Below are 13,686 nucleotides of genomic sequence, written 5' to 3' on the forward strand. Positions count from 1 at the left end.
GAATTTCTCAAAAACAGTAGCCACTTAAAAACCTTCAGGATTGCAGAGATATATTTCACTAGGCTATATATATGTTTGGATACTGAGCATACCTGACATATTATGGATTTATTTTTAAACTGTCCAGGACCTTTAGCATATAAGGGGTGCCCGAGTAAATGCCTTCACAGCAACTAACAAGGGAGAGGACAGTAATGGGATGCTGGGTGACTGGGTTCCCATTAAGGTAAGGTAATGTAAGGTAAAAAAAAGAACTTAGTAAACATGGCTACTTTAAAAGCTTATGTTAACAAAAAACATGACTTCACTCATTTAGATATGGATTGGAGGCTTTCAATTGTGCCTGCTACCTGAATGCAACTACCTCCTAAATAACGGGCATGTTTACTTTGGGTGAGGTATGTTACTGCAGTGAGTGGCCTGCTATTCTACAAGAGTTCAAAGTCTAAATAAACATGGAGCATAGATGGTACCTAAAGAAACTGTGGCTCTGCAAAAGTGGAACAACAAAGTAAACCAGTCACTCTGGGAGCCAATATACAGTATTCTGAATGTAGGAAGAAAGCTCAGCTGGGAAGAGTTTGACTCAACATCCTCCCAATGGGCCAGGATGGCTGGAGCTGATGGGAGTTGAAGTCCAGCAATATCTGGATAGCCAAGTTTCCCATCTTGCTCTGAAAAGAACATCAAATTAAGTCAGAATATGATCCACTGGAGTCCTTGATGTACGGTATTCTATAACCACTGTACAGCTCAGGTGAAGCCTCCTCCTCTCTGCTTAGCAATGAAGTACAGCAAATAAAACATTTGTATTTCACAAAGGGAACTACATTAATGTATAATGTAAAATGTACATTAACATAAGCAGTGTGTTCCAAGGGAGCTTAAAAGCTACCATATCCCAGGAAAGATGGTTGTTGCTCTACTTGACATTTTCCTGAGATATATATGAGTTGCCACTGGCAATTGTTTCCAAATAAAGGCTCCACATGCTAGTGGCCATTTAGAGAAGCAAGCAGGTAGCTTGGTTCTTTTTTTTGTAACTCCGCAAGACTACGACCGGGCTCCCTGGTATAAGAAATAACTTTGCAATCTACTAAGTGTATGTGGGTTAGCTACTATGAGGTCAAAACTCGACCACATGTAAAAAAAAAAAGATCAAATGACTTGAAAATTGTCAGAACACTGGATGAGGAATGAATTAAAAAGAAATGAATACAATAATGGCGAAACCATCTATAACTGCAAGGGATGCTCTAGGGCAGGCATGGGCAAACTTCAGCCCTCCAGGTGTTTTGGACTTCAACTCCCACAATTACTAACAGCCAATTGTGGCAGCTGGAGTCCAAAACACCTGGAGGGCCGAAGTTTGCCCATGCCTGCCCTAGGGCCCTTAGCATCATCATACTTCTGCTAATCTCTGGATGATTCCAGCATGCTATTGCAATCACTCCCTTCCATAAAGGAGCTTTCCCAACTCTCCACATGAAGAACTGGCCAAATCCTGCATGAACCTATTTGCAATTCGCATTACTGCTTTCTGCATGTGGTTGATATGCATCCCTTCTAGTCCAAGAGACCGATTACAAAACTATGTCAGCTTTTATTATTAAAAGAAGCAGCGGGCAGTCAACAGTCCATTTAAAAGAGTGCAACGGAGATACACTGAAAACCATACTGCATTTCATTTGGACAGCTTCTTTTCCTTTTCCTTTGCTTTCTCAATCTTCTTTTCCTGGCATCTGATCATTGAAGACATTGCTGGAAGTACCATTAGGAGAAATGTCATTGATACCACACATGAAATAATTCCTGTGCAAAAGGTTATTAATACTACACCGCCATCACAATTGCACTATTTTCTTGGGGCAAGACGAAAGCAACAAAATTCTATGGGATGCATGCATTCATGCACAGCAGAGTCTCCAAAGAGGGGACTACCTGAAATATTTGAGGTGGAAACGGTTGTTCTTGCGGGTATTTGCTTTAAGTGGAAAAGGCACATCACACAGTTCTATAATCTATTTACACCTCATGCCTTTCCCCAGATCTAGGATTCTGCTGCATCGTGCAGTGGTTTGAGCACTGGACTGCCATGCTTCAGACCAGGGTTTGAATCCCTGTTCAACCAGGAAACCTTTGGATAAGTCATATCCTATCAGCCTCAGAAGAAGGCAAAGACGATTCCCCTCTGAACACAACTTGCCAATAAAACCCAGTGGAAGAGTCACCTTACGGTTGCCATTAGTCAGAACAAACAACATCTTAGTTCCCACAAAATGATATTTTCTTTTATTACTTGAATAGAGCAGAGGTAGCATTAGAGTCTCCCAAACAAAATCATTCGAAAGCACAGTTCTGTCTTATTGTTGAGACTCACATTCAGACTTTTGTATCTTGTTCCTTTTCTATCTCTCTCCTGCTTCATGACCCATCCCCATCCCTATTTGATCATATTTCTCTCTTTAGAGCATTATCCATCTCCAAACGCACATGCATACCCCACATACCTGTTCCAGCTTGTCCATAATCTAATCAATCTTTTTGCTTTTTGGCGTTTTCCTCACTTTGGGGCCATTTATCTGCTTCCTCTCCGTAATTTAGATTGGTGCCCAGCCTTTTCTACTCCACTCTCATTGTATCTTCTCATCCACCACACCCCACAGCTATCTCTTAATTCCCCACCCCATTACTAGGCAGTGGCACTGAATTTTGCCCCTTCCTTCCTTTTGCAGAGGTGAGTTGGAGTGCTGGTCTCCAGCTGTCTGTTGCCATCACGTTTCAAGAACAACCACCGATAGAGATGTGATGGCTATTGCTTCGTTTTGAAACAGTTCCAGCTATGTAATTTTTTTTAAAAAAAAACCCCGTTGAAACACATTTTAAAATTGCAGGTATGAGCAAGGCACTTTTCAGGTGCAGAGGGATGTATCTATGGGCAAACTAGTGTCCTTGGAAACGATTGGCTATTATTACACTACACTCTTACTAGTGCTACCATCACATTTTAATGGCCATGGCAACATCATATGGCATTCTGGAACTTGCAGTTTAGAAAGAAGCCTTTGGAAACCTCAGCCAGAGGACTCGAAATTCCAGAATTCCACAAAATGTTTCCACTGCTGTTAAAGTGGAATAGTAACACTATTACAGTGAAGTGTGATAGAGCTGAAAGTTGCCACCACCTGCTTTTAAAGGAAAGAAATGTGGGAAGATAGCTTTGCTTATCAAGGGAATGGCTCAAGAGCATCCAAGCAACTCTATTCCATTGATCCCGACAACTCTCAATCCTGGTCTAAGGTGTAACTCTGAATAAAAAGGGAGAGCAACATGTAATAAGGTCAATAATATAATACTCCAGACATTTAAGCTACCTAAACCTTCCCACAGTGCATATTTCCATACCTTGGTTTTTCAACTGCAACGATTCCACAAGGTTTTGCAGATTCTCCATCTTGTTCTGTAGCTTCCTGCATGCCTTTCCATTGGATTCCCCTGTCTGTATGGCTATGGACATAATAAGTAAACTGTCATCATCCATACTCTGATTCTGCTACAAGGTGCGTTTTCTTCCTAAAACTGATTTGCAAAAATGTAGCGGGATCAAAACTGAGTGGCCTTCACATCGGAAATGAGGGGAAAGCACATTTTATTGACTCTCAGCTACAAAAATTAAATAATTGTGCTTGCCCAACTTTCAGGGAGGCTATAAGCCAGAAATAGTGAATGTTTGCCCTCCAGATATCAATAAACATGTCACATTTTGCTTCTGGCAATGTCCTATAAGGGCAACCTACACTGTGGTTGGAAGAGAAAGGGTAAGTTTTAGTCTTGCTCTTTCCCACCATAAAAGTAATCTCAAGGTTTCAAGTTTGTTGCACAGAGTAGGTTTCCACAAGCCTCAGAGCTCATGTGATTCTTGACGGTGCAAAACCTCTTCTCATAGCAGTAAGAGGTGTTCAACAATACACTGGAATACGCTGCCTAGTACTATGGCAGAATCTCCTTTTTTGGAGATTTACAAATAGAGGGTAAATGGTTATTTATTGGGAGTGTTTGACTATATTCCAGAGTGGCAGGGGATTGGAGGGCTCTTCTGGTCTCTTCCAACTCTTGTGATTCTAATAGCCTCATTACACTAGAGATATCTTCAGAGACATAGCTAGTCTGATAACTAGGCCCTAACTTCCCTATATAGAAATGTCTTTTGAAATTTTTAAGGTTTAACTCTGCTCCAGTATTGTTGAAGCTTATTCACTGTACTGCTACAATTAATAAGCTTTTGACCTGCTAAACTGTAGCTGCTGCTACCGCTTTACATTTTAAATGCTCCCCATACATACACACTTTTGACATTACCCAGCACTTTCCCCCTTTATTTCAAGATCCAGGGTGACTGTTTACTAGACTGGAATTCAGCAGTAAGAACGGATCTGTAAATTCAAATTAGTTTTATGTTTCAAAACAAATAAAATGAAAAGTATTTAAAGAAATAAAATCATACTTACAAGAACCACTGCTAAAGGCACTATTTGCTTGGAGGAAAAAAAATCACAAACCAATTAGCATTATACCTTTCTGACAGTCAAAATAACAAACACATACAAATGTGTTTATAGCTACTTCATTTCTCTGTGGCAATTATTATATGCATTATTACATCCAATTCTTACAGCCTCATAACACTTGAGCATTTATCCACTTTAAATTCTGTTTTTGTCTCCTGCAGAATTCTGGGGTTTGCAGTTTGGTGAGGTCCAGGACCTGTCTGGCTGAACTGTTTAAAGGCCCCTCCCTAAAGTGGATTCAAAGTGGATCCAAACTCTAGTGTGATGAAGCCCCTTATTCAGACAGCAGAACATGCTGCACCCTTTGATTTTGGAAGCAGTAGTCCTGAACTGTGAAGATTCTCATTGGACCAGGGTTATTATTTTTTTCATCCAGGCTTTTTCCTACCATTTATACCATTTCCTACCAAATATTTTGTAATCCTCTCATTCCTGCTTCTCACTTACTTTTACTGGCAAATGAGGCTGAGGCTTCAGGGGAGTTGCTCTTCTTCAGGGTGGATCGACGTTCCAAAGATGCTGCGGAAGAAGCCTTGAGGTCATCCAGCGGTGCAGTGAGCAAGGAGTAAACAGGAGACCTAGCTTTGCACCTCTCCTCTGGGGACAGTTTCTTTGAAGAGGTGTAACGAGGAGTGGAACTGAAGATTGTTTGAGTAGCTAAATACAGGAAAGACACCACACACAATTAAAATAGTAGTTCAATGAGCTGCATAAAAATCTTTAACACAGCTTTGAAAAATAGGAGGACTTAGCTATGAACATTAATGGTGATTCCCACTTTCCCAGGAAATTAGGGACTTTTGGAGGGATGGGGGGGATCACTAACACAAAATTATCAGCAGACTTCAATTTCCAGGATTTGGACTGGCCTTCAGGATAACATTCCTTTCGAATAATTGGTAATTCCTTTTGGCTATTATCATAAAGAGAAGCAAAACTGCGATCCCTGCTGTGAACTCAACTGAAAGTATCTGACATTTGGTCCCTTTTCACTCTGTATTTTCAACTGCTGGCTTATCTTACTGCAGTCTCAGTCATGTTTTCTCCTGCCAGGATTGTCCCCTGGTTATTAAACCACTGAATGATATAATATTTGATCCTTTAGATTCTTTGGATTACAAGTTCCATGATCCCTTACACCGAAAGCATTTTCACAGAAAGCCACATCAGCCTTATAGTTGCCTTCAGAGACATTGAATCCATAAATGGAGAATTCGTGGATACAGAGAATCAACTATAACTGGTTGGCGCTCTTTAGTTTTTAACTAAAAACGCAGATGTCTATAATCTACGGTGAAATGTAAAAAGGAAAGTATGGTATGTAATGTGTGAGTACTATGTTAGTAATGTAATATTATCTTCTATATAAACAACTTTTAGTGGCACTTGTTATACAAGCTGCCAAAGAAGGGGATTATGGTATCTTATTAACATCAATCTAAATTGGATTTGATTAGAAACAGTGGTAGATCATAGCCCTCTAGAATCTCTTACGTTTACTAATAGTATATATTACAATGAATACTTTACTTTAGGTATCCACTACCTGTATTCACTTTAACTACATTAGTATGGTTCTTAACATAAAGGAATACACTCAGCAACACTTACAAAGGTATTATGGAAAAACTATTCCTATTTATAGTTTCAGTGTGAGTTCTGTCAAATAGAAATCAAAACCAGATAAAGTCTTATTGTTGACTTAATAACAATCAAAATAGCTGTAGCAGTGTTGAATTGAGGTAAACAGTTCTTAACATATATATGTACAACAAGACAACCCTTCACATAAGTCTTAACATAAAACTGTTGTAGATTTTTGGAGCAGATTTTTGGGGTGTATGAGAATATAGTTGGTTCTCGCAGAAGCAGAGGCAGCAAGAGGACATTTTTGCTCCCTGGCTTCAGGTAGGATTTGGCTAAGATTTGGCTAAGATTTTAAACTGAGTGTGGGCTTGGCTCCTGTGGTCAAAGTCTAACTGTTGTGTGACTGTTGTGTTGAAAGAGAGCCAGGTACTTAAGTTGATTGACAGCAGGCATTGTCCCCTGTTAATTGAGTTTCTGGGAAAGCTTTATTTGCCAGTGTGAGTTTCTGCCAGAGCCTGATCCCAGAAGGGCACCTTTACTAACTATCCTTTGCAGTACATACAGGAAACTAAGCAACATAAACAAATACACAAAGAGGTGGTTTGTTGCAGTCTGCACATAAAGTGCGTGCATATTACTTAACTGTACAAAGATCCCACTTGGCCACCACGCTCACCAAGAGATGCAACAAAAGCAAAACATTCCCATCACATGCACCAGCTGTGGCATGTTCCGCTTTTTCACACAAAAACTAGACAACTACATCTGCTCCAAATGCAAACAGATGACTCTGATGGAGCAGAGGATCCAACAGCTCGAGCACCGTATTAAGACCCTTAAGGACATTCAGGCACTCGAGCTCTTTTTGGACACTGCACAACACGCTGCTGTAGATCAGCAGCCTGCATCACACCAACATCACCAAGACCATGATCAGGAACCTTATGGGGAGATCAACTCAAAGGTAGACAACCCTCAGGCTTGGAAGGAGGTCACCCATAGAAGGAGACGCAGGACCAGGCAGCCTCCGCAGAACTCCTCTGCTCAGCTGCATTTACACAACAGATTTGAAATTCTTACATCATTAACATACAATCAGGAAACACATCTTGTGGAGGACCACAGTTTCTTAGATACCACTCAGTGGACCATCCTGGATCAATGCGCAGGGGATAGCCCTGACAGGGACAGTGCATCACCACAGTCACACTTATGTAATCATGCAAATGCTCCATCCCCAATCATAGACCAGGAGCAACAGGAACATCCTTGGGAGAGTAATGGGCTCTCGGATGTATCTCAATGGATTGTCATTGATGAATGCACTGGGGATGTTGAGGAGGAGGACAACACTTTACACCTACATGATTCACTTCAACAGGAACACTCTTCAGGGGACATACACACTGTCTTGCACAAAAGGGACCCTGTCAATCCTCAAAGGAAACAGGTCTTGGTAGTAAGTGACTCCCTCCTTAGAGGAACGGAAGCCATCATTTCCAGACTGGATGGGATGGCTCGAGAAACATGCTGCCTCCCGGGGGCAAAAATACACCATATCACTCAGAGGCTCAGCAGGCTCCTAAAGCCCCATCACCCTCCCCACCTTATGTTGATTCATGTAGGTACCAATGACACTGCTAGGCATACTTTTCAAAAGATCACAAATGATTTTCGAGCTCTGGGAACAAAGCTAAAACTGTATAATGTACATGTGATCTTTTCATCCCTCCTCCCCGTTGTAGGACATGGCTCTACAAGGGCCGGAAAAATAGTACAGGTCAATAACTGGCTCAGAAAATGGTGTCAAGAGGAGCATTTTGGCTTCCTTGACCATGGTCTACTCTTCCAAGAGGATGGACTACTGGCAAGAGATGGGGTGCATCTCACACAAGTAGGAAAACATCTTTTTGCACACAGACTCACAAACCTCATCAGGCGCACTTTAAACTAAATCCACTGGGGGAGGGGAACAACAGCCTGGCGAACACTATATTACCCACGACCACAGGGAACCGCCGAAAGGCTAAACGGAGGGCTGCACAAACACAGCAAGGACCAAGTACAGAGAGCACAATAATCCCAAATAAACAGTTCGAGGGGAGGTCACAGGGGCTTACATGTCTTTACACTAATGCTCAGAGCATGGGAAATAAGCAAGACGAACTCCAATTCCTAGCACAGCACCACACATACGATGTCATAGGCATCACTGAAACCTGGTGGGATGACTCCCATCACTGGAATTTAACCATTGAGGGCTATAACCTCTTTCACAGAAATAGAACAAAGGGGAGAGGAGGGGGAGTAGCTTTATATGTCAAAAACAGTTACGTTGCAGAAGAAATGCAAGACTGTAATCCGGGAAACCAGATTGAAAGCATCTGGATAAGAATCAAGGGAACCGGGACTCAAAAAGATCTTGTCGTGGGTGTCTACTACAGACCTCCGAGTCAGGATGAAGGACTTGATGAAGCCTTCTGTCAACAGCTGACCAAACAGGCACAAAGAAGAGATATAGTAGTCATGGGCGATTTCAATTATCCCGATATCTGCTAGAAAACAAACTCAGCCAAGAGTACAAAGTCCAACAAATTCCTCACTTGCCTTGCAGATAATTTTATGGTCCAGAAGGTAGAAGAGGCAACAAGGGGATCAGCAACTCTTGATCTAATCTTAACAAATGTGGAAGACCTGATCAATACAGTTGAAGTGGTTGGATCCTTAGGGGCAAGTGACCATGTGCTCCTGCAGTTTGCAATACAAAGGAATGCTGAAACTAAGACAAGTCAAACACGCATTCTGGACTTTAAGAGAGCTGACTTCCAAAAAATGAAGGAATTACTGAGCGGCATTCCATGGACACCGATATTAAAAAACAAGGGAGTTAAGGATGGATGGGAGTTTTTCAAAAGTGAAATACTCAAGGCGCAAATGCAAACAGTGCCAACAAAGAAGAAAAATAAGACAAGTGCAAAGAAGCCAGAATGGATGTCCAAAGAACTTCTAACTGAGCTAAAGCTCAAAAGTGACATGCACAAGAAGTGGAAAAGGGGAGAAATCACCAAAGAAGAATTCAAACGTATAGCCAACACCTGTAGGGAAAAGGTTCGCAAGGCTAAAGCGCAAAATGAGCTCAGGCTTGCCAGGGACATAAAAAACAACAAAAAAGGTTTTTTTGCTTACGTTGGTAGAAAAAGGAAGAAAAAGGAGGCGATAGGGCCACTGCAAGGAGAAGATGGGGTGATGGTGACAGGGGATAGGGAAAAGGCAGAACTGCTTAATGCCTTCTTTGCCTCGGTCTTCTCACAAAAAGAAAGCCATCTTCAACCTCAGCAACATGGAATGGACGAAGGATTGGGGGAAATCCAACCCCAAATAGGGAAACAAGTTGTCCAGGAACACCTGGCCACTCTAAACGAATTCAAGTCGCCAGGGCCAGATCAGCTACATCCAAGAGTATTGAAGGAACTAGCGGAAGTTATTTCAGAACCACTGGCAATCATCTTCGAGAGTTCTTGGAGAACAGGAGAAGTCCCAGCAGATTGGAGGAGGGTGAATGTGGTCCCTATCTTCAAGAAGGGAAAAAAGAACGACCCAAACAATTACCGTCCGGTCAGCCTCACATCAATACCAGGCAAGATTCTGGAAAAGATCATTAAGGAAGTGGTCTGCAAACACTTAGAAACAAATGCGGTCATTGCTAATAGTCAACACGGATTTACCAAAAACAAGCCATGCCAGACTAATCTGATCTCTTTTTTCGATAGAGTTACGAGTTGGGTCGATACAGGGAATGCCGTATCTAGATTTCAGTAAGGCCTTCGACAAAGTCCCCCACGACCTTCTGGCAAACAAACTAGTAAAATGTGGGCTAGACAAAACTACGGTTAGATGTATCTGTAATTGGCTAAGCGAACGAACCCAAAGGGTGCTCACCAATGCGTCGTCTTCATCATGGAAAGAAGTGACAAGTGGAGTGCCGCAGGGCTCCGTCCTGGGCCCGGTTCTGTTCAACATCTTTATTAACGACTTAGACGAAGGGTTAGAAGGCACGATCATCAAGTTTGCAGATGACACCAAACTCGGAGGGATAGCTAACACTCCAGAAGACAGGAGCAGAATTCAAAACGATCTTGACAGACTAGAGAGATGGGCCAAAACTAACAAAATGAAGTTCAACAGGGACAAATGCAAGATACTTCACTTCGGCAGAAAAAATGGAAATCAAAGATACAGAATGGGGGACGCCTGGCTTGACAGCAGTGTGTGCGAAAAAGATCTTGGAGTCTTCGTGGACAACAAGTTAAATATGAGCCTACAATGTGATGCGGCAGCTAAAAAAGCCAATGGGATTTTGGCCTGCATCAATAGGGGAATAACGTCTAGATCCAGGGAAGTCATGCTCCCCCTCTATTCTGCCTTGGTCAGACCACACCTGGAATACTGTGTCCAATTTTGGGCACCGCAGATGAAGGGAGATGCTGACAAGCTGGAAAGCGTCCAGAGAAGGGCGACTAAAATGATTAAGGGTCTGGAGAACAAGCCCTATGAGGAGAGGCTTAAAGAGCTGGGCATGTTTAGCCTGCAGAAGAGAAGGCTGAGAGGAGACATGATAGCCATGTACAAATATGTGAGGGGAAGTCATAGGGAAGAGGGAGCAAGCTTATTTTCTGCTGCCCTGCAGACTAGGACACGGAACAATGGCTTCAAACTACAGGAAAGGAGATTCCACCTGAACATCAGGAAGAACTTCCTCACTGTGAGGGCTGTTCGGCAGTGGAACTCTCTCCCCCGGACTGTGGTGGAGGCTCCTTCTTTGGAGGCTTTTAAGCAGAGGCTGGATGGCCATCTGTCGGGGGTGCTTTGAATGCGATTTCCTGCTTCTTAGCGGGGGGTTGGACTAGATGGCCCATGAGGTCTCTTCCAACTCTACTATTCTATGATTCTATGATTCTATAGGGTTATTGGTTCAGGGAAAAGCAGTGGAATCCAGGCCATTGATTTCAAGACCCAAATTTAATTCATGCTGCCATTCGATCAAACACTGTTTAGTGCAACCAGTAGAAACTTACTGCTGGAGGGAAGAGAGAGAGTTGGATCTTCAAGGTCTGCAGTATGTAAAGTTGAAGGCTCCCTGTGCAAAAAAAAGGTAAAGCTGCTATAGTATCTACTATTCAGCAGCCAAGGAGAATACCCAAACTTTAATGTCCTTCATATTATAAAAGAACTACTTTGTAACCCAGTGATTGTGCATTCAGTCCATGCATAAAAACAAGGTATTTATTGAAATGCAAAGGATTTTATTTCATGCGTGGCTTCTAATAACAGAAAGAAAAAAAGGTAATATTCAAGTAAATAGCTTTGGGACATGTTAAAAGGCCAAAGCTAAATCTATACTGTACATGTAATGCAGCTGGACACTATTTGAACTGCCAAGACACCATGCAATGGAATCCTGGGAGTTATAGTTTGTTGAGGCTCTAGTACTATTTGGCAGACTCTCGTGACTCCATAGCATTGAGCTATGGCCATTAAAAGCCATGTCAAACTGCATTAATTCTACAGATGAATACATAAATTGTGGCATTAAATATATATTATACCAAATACCACTTTCTCAGGATGGACTCTATAGAAGATATAAAGTCTAGACCCTAAGCGAGTAAGGAATATTCTGGAAAGAGCTGATGAAATCTATAATATCCAACATATGTCTTCTCATATACCGTATCATCACCATCACCACTGTGTTGTCAAAGGCTTTCATGGCCGGAATCACTGGGTTGCTGTTCATGCTGTTGTTGATCATCTATTTCAAATTAAGATGCTACAATAGAATACATAGGCCTCTAGATTCACTTACAAGTGCAACTGATACTTGCAACTATTGGTTCATGACCCAGTAACTTGAGAATTCATTTAGTCTTTGTCAAGATAGACACAGATGAAGATTAAGTTGCCCTTCCTAAAATCTAAAACATAGCACTGCAAAGGGAAACGTCAAGCAAGATAAGGAGAGCTACTGTTGCTCTAGCTGGCTCAAAGTATTTACTCCTTGTGGAAAAACAAGCCTCTAAATAATAGTGACAAATGTGTAATGCCAGGAGAGTCAGATCAAAGACATTTACTGCCTTCAGATCCCCCTGAAGATATCAGCAACCGATGCAGGCGAAATGTCAGGGGAAAATGCAGATAATTTTATGGTCCAGAAGGTAGAAGAGGCAACAAGGGCATCAGCAACTCTTGATCTAATCTTAACAAATGTGGAAGACCTGATCAATACAGTTGAAGTGGTTGGATCCTTAGGGGCAAGTGACCATGTGCTCCTGCAGTTTGCAATACAAAGGAATGCTGAAACTAAGACAAGTCAAACACGCATTCTGGACTTTAAGAGAGCTGACTTCCAAAAAATGAAGGAATTACTGAGCGGCATTCCATGGACGCCGATATTAAAAAACAAGGGAGTTAAGGATGGATGGGAGTTTTTCAAAAGTGAAATACTCAAGGCGCAAATGCAAACAGTGCCAACAAAGAAGAAAAATAAGACAAGTGCAAAGAAGCCAGAATGGATGTCCAAAGAACTTCTAACTGAGCTAAAGCTCAAAAGTGACATGCACAAGAAGTGGAAAAGGGGAGAAATCACCAAAGAAGAATTCAAACGTATAGCCAACTCCTGTAGGGAAAAGGTTCGCAAGGCTAAAGCGCAAAATGAGCTCAGGCTTGCCAGGGACATAAAAAACAACAAAAAAGGTTTTTTTGCTTATGTTGGTAGAAAAAGGAAGAAAAAGGAGGCGATAGGGCCACTGCAAGGAGTAGATGGGGTGATGGTGACAGGGGATAGGGAAAAGGCAGAACTGCTTAATGCCTTCTTTGCCTCGGTCTTCTCACAAAAAGAAAGCCATCTTCAACCTCAGCAACATGGAATGGACGAAGGATTGGGGGAAATCCAACCCCAAATAAGGAAACAAGTTGTCCAGGAACACCTGGCCACTCTAAACGAATTCAAGTCCCCAGGGCCAGATCAGCTACATCCAAGAGTATTGAAGGAACTAGCGGAAGTTATTTCAGAACCACTGGCAATCATCTTCGAGAGTTCTTGGAGAACAGGAGAAGTCCCAGCAGATTGGAGGAGGGCGAATGTGGTCCCTATCTTCAAGAAGGGAAAAAAGAACGACCCAAACAATTACCGTCCGGTCAGCCTCACATCAATACCAGGCAAGATTCTGGAAAAGATCATTAAGGAAGTGGTCTGCAAACACTTAGAAACAAATGCGGTCATTGCTAATAGTCAACACGGATTTACCAAAAACAAGTCATGCCAGACTAATCTGATCTCTTTTTTCGATAGAGTTACGAGTTGGGTCGATACAGGGAATGCCGTGGATGTAGCATATCTAGATTTCAATAAGGCCTTCGACAAAGTCCCCCACGACCTTCTGGCAAACAAACTAGTAAAATGTGGGCTAGACAAAACTACGGTTAGGTGGATCTGTAATTGGCTAAGCGAACGAACCCAAAGGGTGCTCAC

At 42.1% G+C, this 13,686-nt stretch overlaps 1 protein-coding gene across 8 annotated transcripts in view; it reads right to left on the minus strand.

Moving 5' to 3' along the window:
• Positions 1 to 1,583: 1,583 nt before the first annotated feature.
• Positions 1,584 to 13,686, minus strand: part of ccdc158 (coiled-coil domain containing 158) — a 49,699-nt gene continuing 37,596 nt past the window's right edge. For 7 of the 8 annotated variants that reach the window (XM_062981236.1, XM_062981235.1, XM_062981237.1 and 4 more), the window contains 5 exons: positions 11,231 to 11,292; positions 5,016 to 5,225; positions 4,509 to 4,535; positions 3,406 to 3,507; positions 1,584 to 1,761 (listed from right to left, as the gene is read on the minus strand). In XM_062981236.1, the coding sequence (XP_062837306.1) occupies positions 1,685 to 1,761; positions 3,406 to 3,507; positions 4,509 to 4,535; positions 5,016 to 5,225; positions 11,231 to 11,292 (478 nt within the window). In that variant the 3' untranslated portion in view covers positions 1,584 to 1,684. Of the gene's footprint in view, positions 1,762 to 3,405; positions 3,508 to 4,508; positions 4,536 to 5,015; positions 5,226 to 11,230; positions 11,293 to 13,686 lie in introns of those variants that run through there. The other variant, XM_062981239.1, reaches the window with a different exon arrangement.

Source organism: Anolis carolinensis, chromosome 5 (genome assembly GCF_035594765.1).
Source record: "Anolis carolinensis isolate JA03-04 chromosome 5, rAnoCar3.1.pri, whole genome shotgun sequence".
NCBI lineage: Eukaryota > Metazoa > Chordata > Lepidosauria > Squamata > Dactyloidae > Anolis > Anolis carolinensis.